The 23,191-nt window shown below is 39.1% G+C and overlaps 1 protein-coding gene across 1 annotated transcript in view; it reads right to left on the bottom strand.

Annotated features, from left to right (window-relative positions):
- RFTN1 (raftlin, lipid raft linker 1) overlaps positions 1–23,191 on the bottom strand; it is a 101,332-nt gene that overhangs the window by 73,678 nt on the left and 4,463 nt on the right. Inside the window, exon 2 of the mRNA XM_042802123.1 lies at positions 16,783–16,938. Coding sequence (XP_042658057.1) covers positions 16,783–16,927 — 145 coding nt within the window. The 5' untranslated portion in view covers positions 16,928–16,938. The remainder of the gene's footprint in view (positions 1–16,782; positions 16,939–23,191) is intronic.

Genomic DNA, 23,191 nt, shown 5'->3' with positions numbered 1-23,191 from the left:
GACCTACGTTACAGTCAATGCATTAGTGAATTTGCCAACTCTACTGGTACACAAAGGTGGTTAAAGATCTGATTAAAATTGGTGCTAGATAAGACACTTTCTGCTGACTTTCTGCTACCTGTATCACTCTATATAGTGCTATTATACAAATTCCTACTCAAGTTTTTTTCCATTAGCATAGCTAATGAAAAGTGATTCCCACTGATGAAGCTTTTCTTCTCCAACCTCACTGCTGCCAGAGCCTCAGATTTCTCTACACTTCCCACCCCTTGGATTCCTCAAACTGATGAGAAACAGCAATTCTGTGGCCACCTTGGAGCGATGCACTGGCTCGCTGGCCAGCGCACTGCTGTCACTGAGGGGAGCGTGGTGAGAAACCAAACCAACCACGGCTTGGTTCTCCTCACCTTTCCATGATCAGTACAGGTCTTTGTCCTCTACCTAACTGCCAGCTTCCACAAAATTAGGAGCAGCCTAACTGTCCTTAAAAATTTCTAGTAAATTGGTTTGAAATTGTGCAGTTATTTGGAGGAGTGAGACAGACAGACTGTGAGCCTTTTTTAATTCTCGTTTCCCTAGGAAACTGGTTCAGAAACAAAACAGAAAAACCCATTGCACTACCACCTCCAAACTCTCTGAAAAAAAAAGATAAAAATCCTTCAAAACGAAGAACCTGAAAAGAAAATCCTGCAAAAGGTATTATGGGCTATTGCCTTCTGTAACACCTCTAACGGTGTATTTAACAGCAATAAGGCTTTCACAGAATATTGAAAACGACTAGCAAGCAATAGTTCACCACTGGCACCTAAAAGAAGTATGTCACTGCCAAACACACCACATCACTTCAACTTGGCAAGAACGCTTGATAGAAAGCCAAAGAGTAGTGGAAAAGGCTGTTAAAAGTTAACAAAGCACTTCCCAAAAGTACTGTTTTGTTTTTTTAAGCAAGTCTGCTAGAGCATGGGTGATGGATTTACTAAAGAAAAAAGTTTTTCTTGGCAAAAAACCCTGCTTTTTTTGCTTAGAACAAATTTTCCTGTCACTCTCCAGAATTTGAACTCCTACTCCCTCGTTTCAGAAAAATGTGGCCAATTTCTGTTTTGAAGTGAAGAATTCCCACACAGTAATATTGATAGCATGCAAATCTATTGTTTAATATGGGTCATGGGAATATGGCCGCAAATTCAACCATCATTAGAATGGAACAACCAAAGCCAAATTAATAACTTTTTTTTTTGATATTTCATTTTGTAACAAAATGGTTGTTGCTGCAATTTTGTTTGCAAAGAGTACCGGAGTATTTCTCCAAATGTTTGTTTGTAAGAAGGCATCATTTTACCTTTATTTCTTAGTGTAGTTCTGTCAGAAGAAGTGCTGCATCTAAAACTGTTACTGGAAATGAAAAGGCAAGAAGCAGAGACACCTTACGTTCAAAGCTGCCAAAGGACGATTTAATGAAGTTGTTATAATCTAATCCCAAAGTAATAAGTATATGCAATAAGGATGTAGCAGATCTCCTGTCCAACAGGGACAGAACTCTTTCATGGTATGAAGGCGGTAATCAACAAGCATTATTCAGACAATCTTAAAATCTAAGACTTTCCTTACCCCCTGGATAGGATCCCTTTTGGGTTATTGACATCAAAAAATTAGTTCAATATATGCACATTCTTACTGATTAAATAATAAAATACAGAAGCAAATAAACAGATCAATTTCTCAGTTCCCTTTACAGAGAACGGAAAATAAACTTTATAGGTGGCACAGTAGCGTATGACGATGCATGTTCACAGCCAGCATGCAACAACAGAACTGTTTGCTGTTATTCCTGTCAGTCACTGCTAGCACAGGCAATACCTCAGGAGCAAACCTGTGGGAGTACACAAAGCACAGTGCCTCTATGCCTTGGCTAACTCTGTGCTCTCACTGTTCCTAATAATGCAACCCAAAGAGAGGTCACAAGCAGCCTCACGTGGCTCTAATAACCATATGACCACCCACATTCAAGACACTTTCACTTCTCTCCATTCCTAAATGCAAAATAGAGAATAATTTCTAAGTCCTTTTAGGACAAGAAGGGCCAGATCTTCAACTGGCTAATAATGAAATATCACTGATAAAATAGCCTGCGTTTTCACCAATGGTTCTGGAAGGATTTCCTGGAAGTATCTGCTGATGAGTGGATCAATTTTCCCCCAAAATTTACTATAATAAACTAAACAAACAACAAAGCCGACAAGTAGTGCAAGAGTGCAGCTTGAAAACAAAGCCTTACAATTATGAAGTATGTTATTCAGTGAACATGTGGTGAAGAACAATGAAAATAATCCCACAGAATATGTACAATTTTATCTATTTGATCATTTGAAAGGCTTCATCAAGGCATTCAAGCCAGCTGGAAAAATCGGGTAGAAGAAGGACTGCAAAGACAGATGCTGCATCTGAGCTGAGCATTCCCAAGTAAATAAACAACAAAAACAAAACAAAACAAAAAATCGATTCTGACACAGTTCCAAACTTTATGAGACAATAACTTAACAAAAGACCATTTATTCTGTCACTCTCTTTTCGTTCTTTTGTTTTGTGATTTGAGATAAAAGTAGATGCTAATTTTTTTTGCTTACTAATAATCTGCACAATAATTGCTAGTGAATTAACCCATGCAATTTAGCACTATTTGTCAATTCTTATATCAGTTGTTATTAAGAAATTCAGGAAACAATTGTTCAAATAAAAGAACACCAATAGAGGGCTTAGCAACTGAGGAACTACAACACTAGACTGCTGTTTATGTGTATTACACCAGTAACCATTGCTTGGCTTCTCTCTAACTTTCTCAAAATTCCTTCTATTTATTTGTAAACCTCATACCTCATTCTCTTTCAGATTTAAGGCCTTTTATCAATTCATTTGGAAATGCATGGCATCTTTAGGACTTCTCACATCCTTGATGCCTTTAATTTTTTATGTGCCACAGAGTATGCAAAAGCCTCTGTATTCTCAGACTGAGGTGAACTCTTTCAACTCATGACTGTTTAACAGAGACAGGCAATATTTTTGCAGTTCTTACCTCACCTGATGACTGTCAAGCTTGTCTTTCATGAGTTGATCAAGAGCTGCAGCTCACAGCAAAGGCTTAATGAGATTCTCTTCCCCTTGAAAGGACTGTTTCTTTCAAGAAGAATCTGTAGCTAATCACTGCAAGTCTCAAGTTGAGAGGATGATTATTTGGGGGGGAGAAGGAAAGGAAGGAAGCTGAGAGTTCTTTACAATTTCAACTAAACAGAGCTCCATTTATATGAAATAAGCAGGGTTTGCAAAAATCAGTTGGATGGAAAGCCTTAAACTTGCAGTTCCTGTACAAGACCTTATCACAATGCATTGGTTACCATTCACCAGTAAGAGCCATACCAGTTAGCTACAGGAGCTGAGCAAGCATTGGACTCAGCTGAAATTCCTCATATGGCATCTCATATCTGGGAAACCCCCTGACAGCGCTGCTGATCCTAAATTTACCATACAGCATGGTATGTCACAAGTATCAAATTGTTAGCAAAAGCATGACTGCACACAAACCAAGAGTTTGCTGGGTATGCAAGTTGTATCAAAGAAAGCAAGTTGCAATTTCATGCAGTAATCATGTCACCTGGACTCCTCTTAAATCCAGGATATCACCTATTTGTATGACTGCAATAAAATGAAACCAAGTCACTGAGATTTGCCTTTAGTGTTTAAGATAAAGGGCAAAAATATACAACACATGCCAAGGTTTTGCCAAGATACCTGAACAAGTGCCAAAGGAGCTAGGTTTGGGAACTGGAATGAAGGCTAGCACAGTGCTCAGCAAATGCTAATAAATTCTTGTCCTCCACATGAGCCACGAACATAATTCCAGACTGCCTCATCACTTAAAGAGAAGGCCACGATCTGGAGGCCCAGATCAACCTTTATGAGCTTTGCAATATGTTATGGCTGTAAGACAGTAATGTTCAAACAGTATTTCACGAAGAAATTATATTGAAGAATTCTGAAACTGCTGCAGACTGGCCATGAACCAGCAAGCAGGTGTCAGAAGCACCTGGAATGCAACACTAAACAGACCTAACACAAAAAGGAACATTATACCAAGCCCAATTTGAGATGTTTCCTTGGCAGGACATTTACATCTGGTATAGACAGAACACTTATTAGGCTTCCTATCACCTGTGCACATACACACAGGCACTGAAAAACAGAATGGAAACAAAGGTCTTGTGTAGATAATGCACTATCATGGACATAGAATCACTGCCTCTCTCTATATGAAGTCAAGGCAAAGAAAATTCAGGTCAGGCATTCACACTCAAAACCCACATAAACGCCATAAAACAACTAACCTGAAGAACAGTTAACACTTGAGACACAATCACTAAGGTTTGCAAACTACATTATTTTGTTGAGTACAATATTCAAAACCTTAATTTAAATTGCAGTCATAATTATGCTTGTTGCTAAAGCAACAATTCTACTTATTTACAGAAGTCAGCAAAAAATGAGAAATCCTGCAGTTTCCATGCACAACAGGCATGATAGATTTAAACGACCTAAATGTTCTCAGGTTATTCTTCAGACAAAATTTAAATTGAATGTTGATCTTTCCTAGAAATTATAGCATTTTAAGGTTCAAAGTAACCTTTCCCTGTTCAGTAATGAAATAAGTCTAACACACTGAGGGGAGGTTTTTCGTGTCATTTTCAGAGTCAAAAAACAAAAGAAGTTGTCATGAAAGACCAAAAAGGGATCTGAACCCAGAAATTAAGTTGTCTTCTTCAGTACGAGACCATGTGCCTGCCCGTGCACAATACCATGGGTTTTATTCAGGCAGAACTCTACAGCAAATCTTGTCAGAACAATAGCCGCACTCCCTGCTGGGTTTCATTGATATCAACACAACAGAAAGGCATCCCTCTGGCAATGGAAAGCTCTCAAATCACTGAAAACTCATGCAATGCCACGTCTTCTCTTCCTACTTAACAAGTCAAATGACAGCTGTCCCTCCATTTTTACTGTCATCCATCACGCTCATGGTATTCCTGTCTGTATGTTCAGCTCCTCCTGTCCCTTGGTATTTTTTCCCTATTTTATCTGCTCTACTTTCTCTTGATGCCCGCTTCTTCCTGAAGACCTTGTCTCATCTTCCCACTGTGCATGAGTGCCCACATCCACCCCGGCGCCAAAGTGAGCAGAGCATATGAAGTGTCACACTAACCCAGCCCTCTCAGGCTTCCAGACACAGAGACGTGCTGCTGTGGAGCCCCCTCCCTGTCCAAACACAGCGGTCATCATCACAACAGTGGCACTACATGCAATGCCTGGGGTCTCCGTGCCCGAGACCTACAACAACACAGGTCAACGCCAGGTTCTACCTCTCTGGAAGAGATAGCAATAGGTGGCAGAGGCCACCAGAGCAGTGCCCTTCTCTCCCCTGCCTCACTCATGAAAATTCACCCTGTCACACACACCTTAGGGGAGCAGCAGCAGCAGCAGAAACACAGTCCTGGAACTCCTTTCAGCTGTGGGTGTGATCCTCTGCAGAGAGCCCACAGCATGGATGAGTCACTTTGTATTGGGGTGGGGAGGGGCACGGGGGTGTTGTTCAATGGGAGGTTGTTGGGTACAGACTTGCTTTTACTCCCCATTTCAGCTGCAGCCTGCAGACAGGGTGCATACCTCTCATGTTCTCCCCATGGCTGTAGGTGGGGTGCCAAATGCCTGAGCTGGGCTCTGCCTGTTCAGTTTTTGTTTCAGTTAGCCCTCTGGACATACTGGTCCACTGAAGAGTTTCTGGTGTATACCATATCAGCACCCCATTGCCCTTTGTCTCTGTCCCTGCTCCAGAAGTTCCAGATCCCACTTTCCCTCCTTTGCTTTTTACTTCTCTTAACTTTTGGGCCACGTTGGTCTTCTCGGAGAATAAAGATGGCAAAGGTGTTGTTTGAACTCTTTTTCTGATCCACTGCTGTTTAGCTGCAGCTGTGGTTTCCACTTTTTCAGCAGAGAAGCCTAAAGTGCCTGTGTTTTCTGGGGTGCAGCAGCAGGAAAGCTATGGCAGGGAGCCTGGACTAGGGATGTTACAGCTCATCACAAGGCTGACAGACATCTTGATTGCTGCATTTTTTGTGGGAAAGAGTGTGGAGGCAGTTACTAGGATTGAAGGATTCTGGCTATGAAGACCCTTTGGATCTTCATATGAGCTGACATGTCAGCCGAGTGTTGACAGCCTATCAAGCAGCTGACAGGGCACAGTCCTGCTCTGAATGGGGCGCTTCATCCAAAAGCCTATGAACAGGAGTGGCAGGCCATTTCCTCTGCAAGCTAAAAGGAAAGCAGGGAAGAAACAGATGCTTCCCAGGGAGGGATGTACGTTTCCTCGTGGAGAATAGGGGACAGCTAATCTCCATACTGCAGGACTTAATCAGCCTGTACTGCCCACCTTCCCTGTCCTTAAAAGTCTCTCCTCTCAAAGCCAGGTGAGCAAAAGGACACACTTCATCACTCTTCCCTTTGTTAGTTCTCCCTCCTTTGTCACTTCTCAGAAGAGAAAGGCACAAGATTTCCCCCCCCCACCCCTCACTGTTCCTGCATGGTATATATACTGCTGCTACCTTTCAGCTATGCTTTTCCTTTGTGAACAACTCAGTCCTAAGCCTGCTAGGTTTCCTCAGGACCATTAAGCCAGCATCCAAAGGCATCTGCCAACAGGAAGAAAAAGTCAAAACGAGCTTTGAGAGTCAGGGAAGTCCGACTAACTATGCCCACCTAAAAGGGACAAATGGTCAAATACCCCTGGGAAAAGAGTGAATCTCCTCACTTCTAGACCCTCAGCTTTGCTGTGCCTCTCTGCAAGGGCAGTGTTTGGAACTGCATGGAGGATGGTACTGCAGACCTTGATCATGACTTTGCCCACTGCGAATTTGCCTGCCCTCCCTCCCTAGACTGGTTAGCCACTGACCAACAGGTACTGCAATCATGGGACCCCACAGGGCAACAGCCACACCTGTGAGAGCAGGTTTGGACTGCCAAAATTGTATCTAATGATGGCAAAATCATTGCAGCAGCTTGTAACAACAGCAAGCTCTGACCCACCACACCATCCTCAGCGCAGAAGCAACCACTAGCCCTACTGATCCAACCCTGTGTCCATCACCCATACATAGTACCCTCCAGTGGATGTAAGGCAGAGCACACAGAAGCGTGAAAACTCAAAAAAGTAAAGCGCAGTCCATGTCTTCCTCCTCAGACAGAAGTAGGGAGGGAGCAGCTCGTCTGGAGTGTGCTCACACAGTAGCTGCCACAGCTGTAGGAGGATGCTTATCAGTTTTGCCAGCGGCAAAAAAGTCAGGAGTTGTCAGACAGTAAGTGCAATGGTAGCATGTATGAAAAAGCAGGAACAGAAAATAAACCCAGAACAGAAGTAGAACAGAAATTAGATTTGTTTCTGCATGCAAAAATCTCTTTACAAGTGTCACTGGCAGCGGAAATGACAAGCTACAGTCATCTGTGTCAGACAGACATTGAGACAAAAATGGCACCTCCCAGAGTGGCCCCCAGAAGGGCTTGCCAGCCGGAAAGCAAACATTTTTCAGATACCTTTCCTTCAGGCTGCTTTGAAATACACGCAGTGGGATGTTCAGCATACAGGACACGAACTTTTATCCAAAGCAAAACCCTGACAATGCATTTAATGCAGTGTAAACTCCCCTGAAGTAACTGCTCCAACCTGGCCGTCTACTCCTCTTGCACCGCACTACTGGTTTAAGACATGCACAGCCCGGTACCGCCCAGTGCCAGCCAAGTGACCCACCAAGACACTGTTACAAGTTATGTGAAACAGCTAAACATCCACACTGTTTCCATCGCAATAGCAACTCTTTATTCTTCATCTAGAAGATTAGAAAAATAAATGCAAACAGAAAAAATCCCACACAATCAAGGTATACCTACTCAGCATTTTCCTTTCAGTATGGTTAAGAAAAGAGACTTCTCACAGACAAGAGCAGCTGACACCAACAACCCCTATTTTCTCTCAAAGCAGATACCCTCCCCTTGGGACTAACGAATTCTCAACCTCCCATTTGCATGAGATTTTAGCCAAACAACACCACTTATTTACGAAGTAAATGATTAAGAACTACATTAAAATTAAAACAGTGCACAGATTTTGTATATCAACTTTTATCTGGCTGATGTCAAGGAATTTGTAGTAACAAGTCATAAAAAGACTAAGCAGAACACTACAGAGATGTCTCCTAACCACTTCTCTCCCATAATAAAACCATGAGCCTTTATTACTCAAAGTTACAAGCCACTGTGTGAACTCCTGTTACAGTTAAATACAGGGAAGGTTTTGTTTCTGAGAAAACAGGATTGGGCCCCTGTGGCTTGAAGAATTTCACCATTCCATTACAAATGCCTGTCTACCAGCCTTGCAAACTGCCAAGTCCGGCTCTTTGGCTCTTGAACAGCATCAGGAGGATGAAAACCACATGAAGATTGGAAAAATGTGCAGAGCCAGAGGCAAAAGGAAAAACAGGGCCACTCAGAAAGATCATATGCAGTTCCTGAGTTGCTGATATAACACAAAATTTCTTGGAAGTTCAGAACTCTTTTTAGACAGATCTGTAACTATTGTTCCATGATGCAAATAAATTACAACGTTCACGTATGTGCAATGTACAGTGTGCATCTCAAAAGAATTCAGTAATTACATTAAGAAGAAGCTTCAGCTAACACAGTAGATACAATCAATGACTGCATGGTAAGAATGGAGTATTATAGCTACCCATTCTTCAGTCTAAGAATGGGTACAGACTAAGAAAGTTAGCACAAACGTGACTGCTGCAGCACCCATACTTTTTCACAATGTGGAACACGCATAAATAGAAAACATCCTGCAGATGTTCCTTCCCTTCCCAGCCCATTTTCCATTGGCACACACCCACTGACCAACTACATATGCAGAATTCACGTAGAAGAAGTGGCTATTACATTGCTAGATGTATTTGGCATAAGATTCCACAAAAGTATCTAAAAGAAAACTACATTTCCAATCACAAGTTGAAAATACAGCTCCAAAATGCATCATACATGTGCTCTTTAACATATTTGAGACTTCTTAAACACATACCATATTGTATCTAAGCTTTCATCTAGCCTATAATGTATTATTCTAGCACAAAAGAGCAGTGCCACCATTCAGCTAGATCTTGAAGAGATGGGCAGTATCAGCAAATATTTTTTTTTTCCATTTGAAAGTATGTGAAAGGTTTAGCCTTTTTGCAAGTATATAACTATTAAGATAACGGACTATGAAATTTAATTCATAATATTGACCAGCTTCCTGCTTTAGATTCAGTGAGAAGGGTGCTTTGAAGGCCATGATCTAGCCACCAAAGCACTGGACTGCCCAGGACCTATTCCCAGTTCTATCACAGGACTTTAGAGAAAGCCCTTTGTACTTTTCTGTTGTAGTACAATTAAGTGTAGCCATAAAGCCAAGTGTAAAAGGTTGAATATTCACATCCTCACGAATTAACCCTCTCATTAATATAAATGCATATACAATACCTATGTGTGCATACATTACACACTTTATTGAGATGTACAGGTAGAGGTATGCACACAGAAGAGAGAATGTGTGCATACAGTCTACCATAACAAGGATCTAGATACATTAATTATGGAAAGCAAAACTTGTATTTAGAAACTAGAATATGTCTAACAGATTTTTTTCAAGTTACGCAACGTTATTAAAAAGGCAACCATGGTAAAGAAGTTCAAATTATTCCTAACAATTCTTTAAAGCAATTACATTTATGATGTAATTTATTGCATTTATTAAACTACTAACATGTGGAATGTTCCTTTTATGTCAAATTGCAGTTCTCCCAAGACATACAAATAAATTTCATAAACTGCTACAGCATGAACATTTCATTTTGCTGTGACTTACAGTGGTAAATCCTGAAGGGTTACATATTACTACGGACTGTAATTCACTTGAAACAGAATACCAAGAGAAGCCAAAAACTTTAATTTCTTCATGTTTGCATTAATGGAGAGTACCAAAGCCCATATCAAGCAAACCCCTTATGCTGATTCTTCTTATCATGTGCACATAATCAAACTAAGCTGAACGGGACATGCACATGGACAAAGCTTAAATAAGGGGAAGCATTAGCAGAATCTGTGCTACACAGATGTAATCCACTGGCCCCTCTGCTCATTGATATTAATCTCTTCTGAAGCAATATTTTAGTTTGTTATAGATGTTCTATACACAGTCTGGTTTGAGCTATCACATCACATTAATAACCTAACAATATTTTGCCACGCTAATTTTATTTCATCACTCCTGAGGACAAAATGGTGGTAACAGATCTGGTCAACTTGAAATACAAAACTCAAATGCTAATTTCATTCATGTTCTTTTGCTTATAGAAATGAAAACAGGAAATTAAATAACTTCACCAATGGGGAAACAATTGCTTTTACTAGTCTTAAATCAAATAATAACACCACCTGCAAATGCAGGGTTGCAGGGTTTGTTCTTTTTTCAGATGTACAGACACTTGCTCAGAGAAGTGGGGGTTTTTTGTTTGTTTCTGATGGTCTTTTTTTTTTTTTTTAAGTGAATGTTGAAGAGAAACAGAAAGCAGAAGCCAGGCACAAATAACTGTTTAATGTAATATAAAAATTACCAATAGGAAGAGACAGTAAGCACTGAAGTCAACAACAAATATTACGTTCTGTAGCAAACAATTTTCTGAAAAAAAATGCACACATTTTCTATAGGAAAAATGCCTTCTCTATCCTCAACTCGCACACTTTCCAGTGGATGGCACTTTCAAGTTTCAATTAAATAATTTATTTCCCCTCTCTGAGGGGAAAACTGAGGGTTTATTAATTTAAGTCTACACACAATGGAAATTTAATCCCAAATTAAGAATATGTCCATACTGAAATGTTTCTTTAATCACTGCTTGTAATATAATAATGTCTTTCATAAAGGTTAATACATTATTTGTGTCTTGTATGAGGAAAAAAAAAAAAAAAAACAAGCAAACAAAAAACAATCAAAAGCCCAGCCATAGCAGTTGCAATAAGACTGTAACAAATGTTTTTGAGCAGTGTTACTGGTTCCAAGACATTGTTTTATAGTATCCAGAAGCTTGTCAGAACTTGAAAGATATATACATTTTCAAATTTTATACATATATATACACATGCATATATATATACACATATCTATATAAAAATGCCTCAAATCAGAAGGTTTTATGTGTGCAATAAATTTGTTGTACTAGGAGTATTGTCCTGGTAAAATACATGTCCTTAGACAAACTTACAACACTCAAGCAAAAAATAGGGTGGAAATATTGGAATGTAAGTAATAACCTTACTTTTTAAATCATTTTCTTCATTTAGATTTTTTTTTTTTTTTTACTAAGAGAGACAAATTCTTGACAATAAGGGTAAAAACCATATACCCCTGTATTCACATTACAACTTAAGAACTTCTTTGGGACATGTGAAGTATTGCTATTTTTCATTCCATCAGTCAAAACATCTGGATTTTAGTGGTTTTATAGCACAAATGGCTTGTTCAGAGTATAGCCTTTCCCCATTTAAAAACAATTTATACCCCCCCATTTCATTCTCATCACATGGTTTGCGTATGTTTCATGCCAACTTTATTCAAGGCCAAAACCTGTCATAACTCATCAGGCCAATGAATTACTATAGGAATGTAAAGCAAAGCAAAAAAGGATCCAATCAAGTCGGTAAAAAAAAAAAAAAAAAACACACACATAAATACCAAAAGTTCTACACTACTCTGAGGAGAAGGGAAGAGGTAAGTAACTATCAGATCCCTGGTTTCTCACAGAAAGTGATCACAACTAAAAAGAGGTGGAAGAAAAGAGATAAAAGATGAAGAGTGAGAGCTCAGTTTCTGTATGACCTGTCATCACAAGTGAAGTTTTCCAAAATAAGTAGATCAGATAAGAGCAGGGAAGGAATGCAGATTATTGAAATATTTCTCTTTCAAGCAAAATAACAAAACAAAACAAACCAGCTCGCCTCATGGAGTCACTGTTGAAAACATGATTGCTTTAAACTAAGTCTATTCCATTTGTCAGCACATATCCTCCTCATGTTTGCTCAACATGTTACCTCTTATTTCCAATAAAACTTGGAGATAAGAAGAGGTACAAGATGGTCATTATTCAGCTACTTTTATTTATTTGGAGAGGGATGCAAAATAAACACCAATTTTTTACTTTTGGGCAGGTAATAAAGTCTTTTGGGTTTTTTTTTCCAGTAAAAGCCTGAAGTATACATGCACAGACCCTAATTTGTCTCTTCCAAAAGGCTTCATAGCAAGAGGTTTCCTGCAACATTAATCTCACACTGTTGCCTCTGACTTTCCTCAGATTTTTTTATTGTTATAAAATTCAATCATTGTCTCAAAGTCAGTGATAAGGCAATCAGCTGAGCAACTCTGAAGTGAGGATTAGCCAGCAGAGAGCTACAAGAATGCTCGAACTGCAGATAAAGCTATTGAGAGTAAGCTGTTAAACCCTCTCCAAGACACTGCCTGCACCCGTTATATGCCACCATTGGGAGTGCCAGGTCTCTGAGACAGAATGAGAGCACCAGAAGAAATAACCGGAGGTAGAAATCTGTCAGGAGAAACCAGCTGAAGATGGAGATGACACAGGACTGCACTATACAGTGACAGATGAGCCCAACTCAGTGAAGGAGCAAGCCTTACAAGATGACAGTGTAGAGTTCAGCAGCTGGATGATTCCACCAGAATGAAGCTACATGTTACAGCCAGGGCGACCCAGTAGCTCACTGCTGCTCTTCCTCTGCACCTCCTCTAACATTTTGCTGACCCAGCAATGAGCCATCCAATTTACAAACCTATTAATATCTTCTTGACAAGTAAAAATATGTGATGATTTTATTAATTTAATTCAGGTGAAATCTGGTGTGATTTCACCTGAGGGAGAGCAGCAGCCCACAAGCTTTGGACAGTACAGATGACTAAGGATGACACAGGATGACACTGTCAAGGGACAACTGAAGACAGACTGTGATTTCTTGGAAGAGGCCACCTTAGCAGAAACAAGAAAGGTAAGTCTCATGAGCAGGCATTATAAAGCCAACAACTCAAAACGAGCATACTCACCTCATGGTTTTGAAATGCCTTAGCAAAGTGCTCCTTATTCCTCAAGCGTCAATCATCTACACTAGATGATAACCCTCTGCTACTATCTATCATCACACTTGCTCAAGAAATAAAGGACAGTGGCAAATCTAACCATTTAAACTCTGAAGAACCATGCAGATTATCAGTGTTGTGGCACACAATGAAAACTGATGGGTTCTTCATAGCCTGCTTTCCTTGAAAGCCTGGGAAATCTTTCTCTAGACACTTTACTTCCAAGTACGTCAATCCTGTAATATTGGGAATGTCAGGACGCAGTTTATACTTGCAACCTTAAAATTCTGTCTTTTGCATCTATACATTATTTATATAGTACTTAATTTAAGTGATCTAACACTGTTTTCCACTATACACCTGCATCAGTACAGAGCAAGGCTCAAGTTCGTAAATGAATAAAAATGTATAATAAAGGAGTGTATTTCCTTGTAAAAGTAACCAAACACAGCAAGCAAGCAAAAATGAGTTTCTGGCTAACCTAACAGAGAAATGACCAGCAGGACAGTATTTTATCCCTGTTTTCAACAGTGATGCTAAAGGAATGAGTTCATAACAGTATGAGCTGATTTAAAGAAGGTCCTATTTCTTGTCCTGACTGCATACTCCTACCACTTCTACCAGCTCCAGCATTCTTCAGACCCTTCCACAAAACACTGATCTGGCAGAGGATAAGCAGACAAAAAGACTTCATAGCCTTCTGACAGATCCCTGAGTTAAATCAATTCACAGAGCTGATCAGAGGAGAGTGAGGGGAGTAGTAGCTCCCCACATCTAGCTGCAGAAAGCTTACATTCACCTAGCTGCCTGTGAAACTGCAGATAAAACATATGCCACATTCTTGAAGTGATCTCTCACTATCTGGATATCAGATTTGAGAATACAGGCAGTGACAAACTGAAAATATGACCAGCATCCATCTTTACAACTGAAGTCAATGAGAGCTGCTTTTGGAACACAAGAAGAAATGCTAAGGACTTTGACAACTTCTGTCAGTGATCTGTGTATTAGCCTCCACTTGCAACATGGAGATAATCACATCCTTCTCACCATTAAGATTAAACACTTGTGAGAGATACAGTTATCAGAGCAGTAGATGTTACAGGAAAGCCCCAGAATAAAACGAGTACCTGTCTTCAGAGCCAGGCTCACTAGTATTACAAATAAGGCCTAGAATAATGTTAGAACACTCTGCAGCCACTCATAATTTAGCATGACTTATTCTAAAAACCTAATGAAGCAGAAAACCTGTGGAAAAAATTATGTCAGGATCTATATACACACTGAAAGGGCTAAAGTAGATTCACAGAAGACAGACTTCACAACCTGAATGCTCTTTTTACAGAGCTGTGAGCATTTCATTTTTAGAAGCCTCTGAATCTGCAGATATAGGTGAAATGCTCCCCATTAGCTCTGGTTATCTGCAGAGGTTATTTCTGAGTAAAAATATAAATGAACCAGTGATGCTGTCACCATTGAGAAAAACCTGGAACGTCATAACACTACGTAATGCAACATGAGCCTTCACACAGCCAATGACATCAATAGGGAGGGAGCTGCATAACCACAAGCTGTTGTCCTGCCAATCCTGAGAGCACACAATCATGGGTGATACTAAGGAAAAAGAGCAGGAACAACAGCTCTGTCTATCCACTGACATCTTCGGAGACTGGAGTGATGGGTGTACAACATGCCAAAGCAGAACTCAATGGGAGCTGGATAGCTTACACTCTCTGGCGAGCCAAAAAATTTTATAAACGTACTTCCACTTACAGTCTCTTTAAAACTATGCTTCCTAAAATCATAATAAAACAACCTATGATGAGTAAGAAAAATGTGCAAGTACGCTTTACAACAAACCTATCAATTTAATCAGACTTGGAAAGTCTGGGTTTAATTTTTTTGCTCTGTGCCAGACATCCTCTGTGCCTGAGGCAAGTCACATTGCTATCGCATGTACTGATTCTTCCTCCATAGAGTGACAAAGATGAGACTTCCTGAGGCATCAGGAGAACGCTAAGGCTAGTGAGGCAATCAGACAAAACAGTGATGAGCATCCCAGAAAAGCCTACAGAAGTGTGTCCTCAATATTAATTCATTTTCACTAATGACAAAACGGACAGTACCTCTCAGTAAAAGCAGTCAAACTATCAAAGGACACAAACAGTTCACTTTGAAATAAAAATACATAAACATAGAAACAGCTGCAATACATAAACATGAAAAAAATTCCTCTCCCATTTGTTTGGTGCTCTCAATAACTGCAGCATGACCCAAACGGCGTAACAAATAAGATTCCATGAGCGCAAGAGACAGGCACTAAGAAAAGTCTGCAAAGACAAAATTTCTCAGCTCCCATATTACCTACAAAAGCACACTCCTGTCCAGTCACCTATTCCAAACATCTACCTTTTTTCAAATTCAAGTTCACTTGCAGCAAGTTTTAAAAAACTACAAATTCGCATCACTCTGGGCTGAACATACTGAACCATGCTAGAGGTGTCACATCAAGTGACACACCAGCAGCTCTTTGTCTCACACAGTGAGAGACGTACCGCTTTGGCTTTTCCTTTGACCTGACTTGCAAAACAAGAGAAGCAGCAGCACACTGCAGGGCAAAAGCACAGAGGCTCTACCTGGCATCCTGCCAGCTAGCTAGAACAGATTTTGGTACTGTGTTGTTTTATATATAGCAAGAAGCAGGTCCCAGCCTTCTGCTCAAGCTTCAGATTTCCAAATGGTGTGAGGAGTAATTGCTTGTAGAGCAGGCTAATTTTGAAGTGAAAGAGGGCACAGGCAATGGTGTGAGCAATACTGGCAGAGATACTTGATGTCAATCAGGAAGGAAAGAAATGGAGTATCTGTGGATTGTCATGTGAATTAAAGCAAGATCATTTCAGACAGAAAAAAAAAAAAAAAAAAGGTAAAAATTGGATGAGACCTTCACCCCTCTGATGTTTTAGATCTTCAGTGTCTCCCACTATCCTGTTTCCACCCTCATGGGTGCACCTATAAATACCTGTAACCACATAACAGTTATTTAAGATAAGTTAGCAAAACTGAAAACACTAACTTAAACCTCTCAAAATACTCCTGAGGGAGCACAGGGAGCAGAAGGGCAGAAAGAAAAAAGAGCAGTAAAGTATATAACCTGATGGACCTGAATTGCTTTACCATATGAAACTTGGATAAAATGCAAATTAAGGAAACAAATATCCATCTTAGAGTAACAAATAAAAAAAAAAAAAAAAAAAAAAAAAGGGGAAAGGGGGAAGGGGGGGTGAGGGGGGTAAAAGAACCTAAAATCTGATACTCTAGAACTAGGTCTAAGGTTAAAAATTTATAGAAAATCCTCAATAAGATCTCTGCATGTAAGCAATATGACTGAAGAGAAGGCATTTACCTAAAGAAACTGAAGGCATTTAAAAAAACTTCTATTCAAAAAACATTATGGAGCAATTAAAATGTTAATTTAAATAGAAAAAAAAATCTAAACAAAAATATTGTGTACTTACTATCATTGAGTGTTGTGAAGTCCAGGAATCGATATTCATAGCAAACATCTATCTTGGTTTCTACCTGTGGCCTCTTCAAAGTTGAATAGATATTACCAGGTCGTTTTTCATCATGTTTCTCTAGTTTGTTCAATCCACAACCCATTTCAGCAGCTCCTGAAACAAAGAGGCAGGGAAAGGGAAAAAGGAAATGCATAAACACCATTCATTTTGTTTTTTCTGTCTGGTTTCATGCACCACACTCACACATTATGGTGATTTTTAGTTTTTAAATACAAGCTACCTACAAACTATATGAGACAGCATACTTCAATAAATGCTCAGACAGTAACTGAAGTATATACTACTCACATCAACCCATAGGCATGCTATTATTATATTGGAAAATCAACAGTTTAATACATGTATTTTGCATCTTTCAGATGTATTCAATAGTATACCCTGGAAGACATGTATTCCATTATAAAAAGTGGCTGAAAATGCAAAATAACTTTATAATACAAGGGCTGACAACTTAATAACAATTTTTATATATGCAGTTACTATGAGGGCAGATAGTATTACCTTTTACACAGATCTCCGTAAGATTCAAATGAATATCTAGACTTGTAATTCAATGGAAAAAAGCAGGTTTGCAGAGAACTCCCAGCATTTAGAAAGCTACCTCACTTTCTTCCACCTCATTTTTTTCAGGTAAACCACAGGAAATAATGGCACTTTATAGAAGCCATCTTCAAAACAAAAGAGGCACGTGACCACAGAACCGGACTAGATAAATCTAGTTCTCTTTAATAAGCTGCCAGTCCACAACACTTTAAAGGATTACTCCTGACAGCCATTTCTGTTACACAGGAGATGTTTCTCAATATCCCGAATATTGCAGCTCAGAGTATAAAAGAATGGAAGAATTGCGTGGTGAAAATACTCAGAATATCCAAAACCTCTCAATCCTCTTCAGCAATGTTGGTCAGACTGAGGCAAACTATTTCAAGCAGCAGTGAGTATGAAAAGATGAAGACACACCAGCTAGGCACCTCAGGTTTTTCATTACAACCCACCCAACATCCTGTCTGCCTACATGGAGAAACTCATGCTTTGGGGATGGGGAGGGAAATGTAGAATAAACACCCCGGAACAAAGAAGGGGCTCCCACAGGCCAGCCAAACACTGAGGCATGGGATCCATTCAGTGTAAACATGCCACATGAAGCATCACAAAGATCAGTGTTTCAGCCTCCCTGCAACCTCTGATGGATAACAACTAGCACCTGAAAAACTTTAGCCACAGACTAGGGCTGCCTTTACCTTGACAATTAATAAACCTAAAGCAGAGAATGAAAAACTAGTTCAGGTTCCCTGCCTCTAAAGTGCTTGTAAGCTTATGCCACAGCTCCATCCTCCAAATGGTTAGAAAGTTAGTCAGATTTCCAGCACCAATGTATCTGGAATCTACTTGTAGAAATTTATTCATACTTACATTGTGCTTTAACTTTTATAATTTTTGTTCCACCTTCACATTTCCTTGTGAAATCACTTTTATGAACAGTTACCCAATCCCTTCCAGTATTTTGCCAGGATAAATGTGCTCAAATCCTTTCCTGACACTTACAAGACAGGATTTCTGCTCCATCACCCCATTCTCATTTGCATCGCTCTTGTTTCCATTTCTCTACGTGAACACAGGTGACCATATGCTCAAAATGAGATCTTAACAAGGCCTATTAAAATAACATTGACACTTCCCTGTCTCCACTGCAAATAACATGCCTACTACACCTAAAATTATCATTCACAGCTGAATCACATTAAGTCTACCATCAGCTTCCCCACAAAGAAAGAACCCATTTCTCTTTATTTGTATCCAACACAGCTAACTGAGAAGTTTTCAGCTCATCTCCCGTAACTTCACTCTATTCTTTTGCACTTCTACTACTCAGCAACAATCTCATCCCATTCTCCTGAACCCTTTGAAGGGCTGGAAGTCTTTGCAGGCTCAGCAATGCCACCCACCTTCACATCATCTGCAGACTCTGTAAGTGCACACCTACAGCTTATGGCAAAGTCACTAATACATACATCAAAATAGGACTGACCAAAAAACACATCAAACCTTACACCAAAGTAAATATTTGATCACACAGAAACTGGAGGCAGAAAAAACATTTACTAGAAAGACTTGCAGAATAAAGAAGAATGGTTGATGCGTCATACGTTTTCCTGAACTTTAACTATTTAGGGGATTCACTTCACAGCAAACAACTTTCCATGCTTATTTTGACAGAAAAGTAAAAACTTTTATTTTAACAATTTCTATAAATGAAAGCTAGGTTTGAGATTTTTTTTTTTTCCCCATTTAATGGTAAAATTCCTCAGGATCTTTTCCTGTTCCCAAAATTATACTTTCTAATTTTTTTTTTTTTTTTTGGTAATGACATCCACTACCATTAAGTTAAAAAAAAGGTTATTCTTTCATATATACATCAGCTTCTTTCTTTTGTCTGTGCAATATCATTAGCTTAAGTCTGAAATATTAAATAATAAATAAATGTATATTGGACATTAATGTGCCTAACATGGGCTAATGGAACACATCTAGCAGTATACTTGTGCTTTAATATATTGTAGAGCGAGGAACTATGACAGCAATAAGTGTTAGCAAGTGTATCAAATTTTTTATTTTAGTGACGGCCCAGTAATTTTTACACATCGTAAGTATACAAGATGGCATTTCGTAAGGAAAAAAATCCATTTCAGAGGTCATTAGGCAGCAGTGCCTGCAACCCTGAGTTACACAAAGGGTCTGAAATCCACAGGACTCCAGACAGCGATGGCTGCAGAAGGAGGCCTTGGGGACTCCGTATTTCACATCACGGAGAGGTTTGCATTCTTTCCTCAATTGGGATGAAAGTGCTAGAAAACACAAGCCTGTGCTTCCAGTGGCAGCCAAAGACACTCTCCTGTGCTTTTCCAGCAAACGTTTCCTTGGCCCTTTTGAGAAAACCAGTCTGCCCTCATTGCCCATGTGAGTGGTGATCTCTGCAAACTGTGCCAACCCACAAGTCATTCAATATGGAGATACCTGCCCACTTGGGACTGGACTGAGAACATACAATTCTTTGTATTAATTCACTAAGTGACTGCTTACCAGAAGACGGATTTTCGCCTTCTTTCTGCTTGGCTAAAACTTCAATTAGTATCCTTGAGGATAAATACTTCCCCACATTTCATTAAGTATAGGCAATTACATTTATGTTACTAACGCACACATATGGAAAAGGATGTTTTCACTTGAATAAAAATGAGGTATCAGTAGAAAAAATAAGTTTCACAACATCACAACCTTTTCCACACTAATTAGGATGCAAGTGCTGCAACAGTAGAAAATAAATGTTAAAAAATAAAGACTCCTGTATTAAAATAGGAACTAAGCATTAAAAAAATTCCAGACGTGTATGAACAAAGTTTTCTCAAAGATACTGATGATGTATGTATGACAACTAATCACTGAATCACCAAATTCGGCTCAATGTTATCCCACAAACTTCTTACTGGAACAGCTTGTTTTATAACTTTCCAAAGATTTTTAATATTAGTTATTACCCTCTTCCGTCCTTTCCTATGCAGCAAAGTTAATGCTGTTCAGTCTTTCCATCTCCTTGCTTTTCAGTCACAAACCTAGTTGTCAACAGGACATCATTCACCTTCTTAATTTTCTATGCTGAAGTTATCAAAGAGGGCTGTAAGCAGTGTACAACACTGATGCATTCCCCACTTCAATCCGCTTTTTCAGCAGGTATATTGTTTTGCTATAAGTGATGCTTAAGGTTACTGTACTACACTGGCTTAACCTGGCTTTCTACACCTGCATGTGAATTCTTTTTTTATTCAGTATTAAAACTAATTATCATCACTAATACACACTTTTCAGTAAATTAAAAAACAATTCTTCGAAAACACATCAAAACTGTCAAGTATTTTTTGTTCTGCAGTATGTTCTAAGACAAACCTCTTCATTAATGTAGAAACTATCAACTCACTAGTTACATATATAAAGAAATACCATCAGTGGGAGAAAAAGTAACATCTAATGAAGAATACTAACCACTAAAATTAAGATTTAGCTATGGGCTTTTACAGCTACACATCTTGGAAGAGCTTATTCTGTCCACAAACTCACTTGGATTGCAAGTTAATCTTATGCATGCTCTATGATCTTGATAATCTCTAAAATTGTTCTTGTGTTCAGCCACATGACGATAAAACTAGAACTGAAACCCAGATCTAACAACAGATTTTTTTTTTTTAGCCCGCATCTCATTTAAATTTTGAGAAACATGAAGAATGGAAGCTGTGATGAGTTACAGAATAATAGCAAAGCCTACAGTCAATTTCTAAGTTTGTCTTGTGAATGACAGCAAAGGCCCCCACTGGTTAGGAAATTAGCAGCTTGCTTCTGCAAACTGAGTTCAAAAATTTAACCCCCGTTTCGTACATCCCAAGCAAACACCCAACTTGCAAGCCATAAAATAAGCTTCTTGCTGCCACTACCTCCTCCTCACCATTACAGCCCTTTGTTGTGTATTTCAATAGAGGAAGCATGGGGAACACCTGGAGGAACAGGACAGAAACCCACCCCAGCATAGCAAATAACCTGCCTTCCCAACACTTCCCTGAACACTCCTTCCCAATGCAAGTTTTACTGAAACTGGTACCATCCTTTCCCATGAAAAACAAAAAATACTCGAAAAAAAAAAAAAAAACAGTATTTCCATTTTCAAGCACCTCTGTGATCCATGCAAATGAGTGTATCTAGAAAAAAATACAGGAATTTTTATAGCTCTTTTAGAGATCTGCCAAGTTTTCAACTCATCATCTCGGAACCTAAGCTTTGTTAAAATACTCTCTGCAGCTTGGGTTTGCTTTCTCACTTTACTAGCCTGTGTTCAAAATAGATGAAATACAGCAAGTTCAGAATTAGCAGAGAAGAACAACAAGCATAAAAGCGTATCAGGAAGCTAACAACTTATTTTCTTGGTAATAGTGGCTCAGGCCCCAGGATTCCTTTTCAGCAGGAAAAGGGCACAAAGAAGAGAAGAAAAAACCCCTGCCTTCTATCTGACATTTTGTTTGGGGCTTTTTGGGGAACAAATAGAGCTAATTTTCTGATGTATTGCCACCTCCTTTCATGGAACTCCATAACAATTTATCTCCAAGGAATAATAATGAAAATTACACTGAAACGTAACAGAACCACATGGCTAATGGAAGCTTGAATAGATTACCAGACTAAGCAATTTAAGGGATATTTATCAACTAAGTACATATTGGCTAAACAGTTTATTTCAACTGTATCAATATTGCAGAAAGCATTGTGTCAATGACTACTTACAGGGATGATTTGAAAAGACTTACTATATAATTGTTTGAAATACATATAGTACTGGAGTCAACTGCTAAGCATAGAGCGTTAGACTGAATATTCAGATATCATCTAATACACATGTAAGTGCAATACACTACCACCTGAAATTGAAACAAGGTAGTTTTAATATTTATAATGACATCCAAAGAAAACGTGCTGTACAGGCTGATTACGCTACTGTCAGCTTGGTTCTGAGTGCAGTTAGAACAAGCTTGCTTGCACCAACACATTTTAAACGTTTATTGTCCAGAACTAGTGACCTCACTTTGTAAGCTTTATCATGAATCAATTTATTTTTTAAAATACGTATCGGAAATTACTGCCAAAGTTCCTTTCACAAAATTATGGAATACAGTTCTTAATGGCGAGTGCAGCAGCGAAACTAGATAACTGCAATGTACTAATAGGATTTCTCTCTTGATTTTGGTTAAGTCCTTTCATCCTGGTTCTTCCTTCCATGGGTAATACTTAGCTACCTCACAGGGATGCTAGAAGGCTTTTATAAATAATTACAGGACTTCACATTTGTTGTGTAGTAATGAGATGCACTTATTTTCTTAAACCCTCACTCCTGCAACCCTGACCTTTCCATTTTCAAAATAATAACCACTTCATGCTCAGCTCAGTTCACCGGCTGGCATGTGGTCACTTAATTCTTGCATCCTTCCCAGTCTAAAAAAAACATCAGAGTGTTTAGTCCCCCATTCAGCTCTAAACAAACCCTGAGAGAGCTTGCAAATTACGGCCAAGTCCCTTTCCTAGCATAGTTAAAGCAATGAAGCAGAAGAGGAATAACAAGGCAAAAAAAAAAAAAAAAAACAAAAAAACAAAACATCAGGCAGGGAAGCATAACCAAAGCAGAGGATTAAAAACACCAGACCTGACAATCTGGGTGTACAGGCAAACAAAGAAAGGAGAATAGTGTACTAGGATGATCCTTTATATGTTCCCAGAACAGAGCCATGCTCCTGACATATCTCCATTTTCC

Source organism: Tyto alba, unplaced genomic scaffold (genome assembly GCF_018691265.1).
Source record: "Tyto alba isolate M040663 unplaced genomic scaffold, T.alba_DEE_v4.0 Super-Scaffold_38, whole genome shotgun sequence".
In the NCBI taxonomy this organism is placed as follows: domain Eukaryota; kingdom Metazoa; phylum Chordata; class Aves; order Strigiformes; family Tytonidae; genus Tyto; species Tyto alba.
Note: the sequence above shows the minus strand (reverse complement) of the source record. Positions and strands in the feature narration are given on the sequence as shown.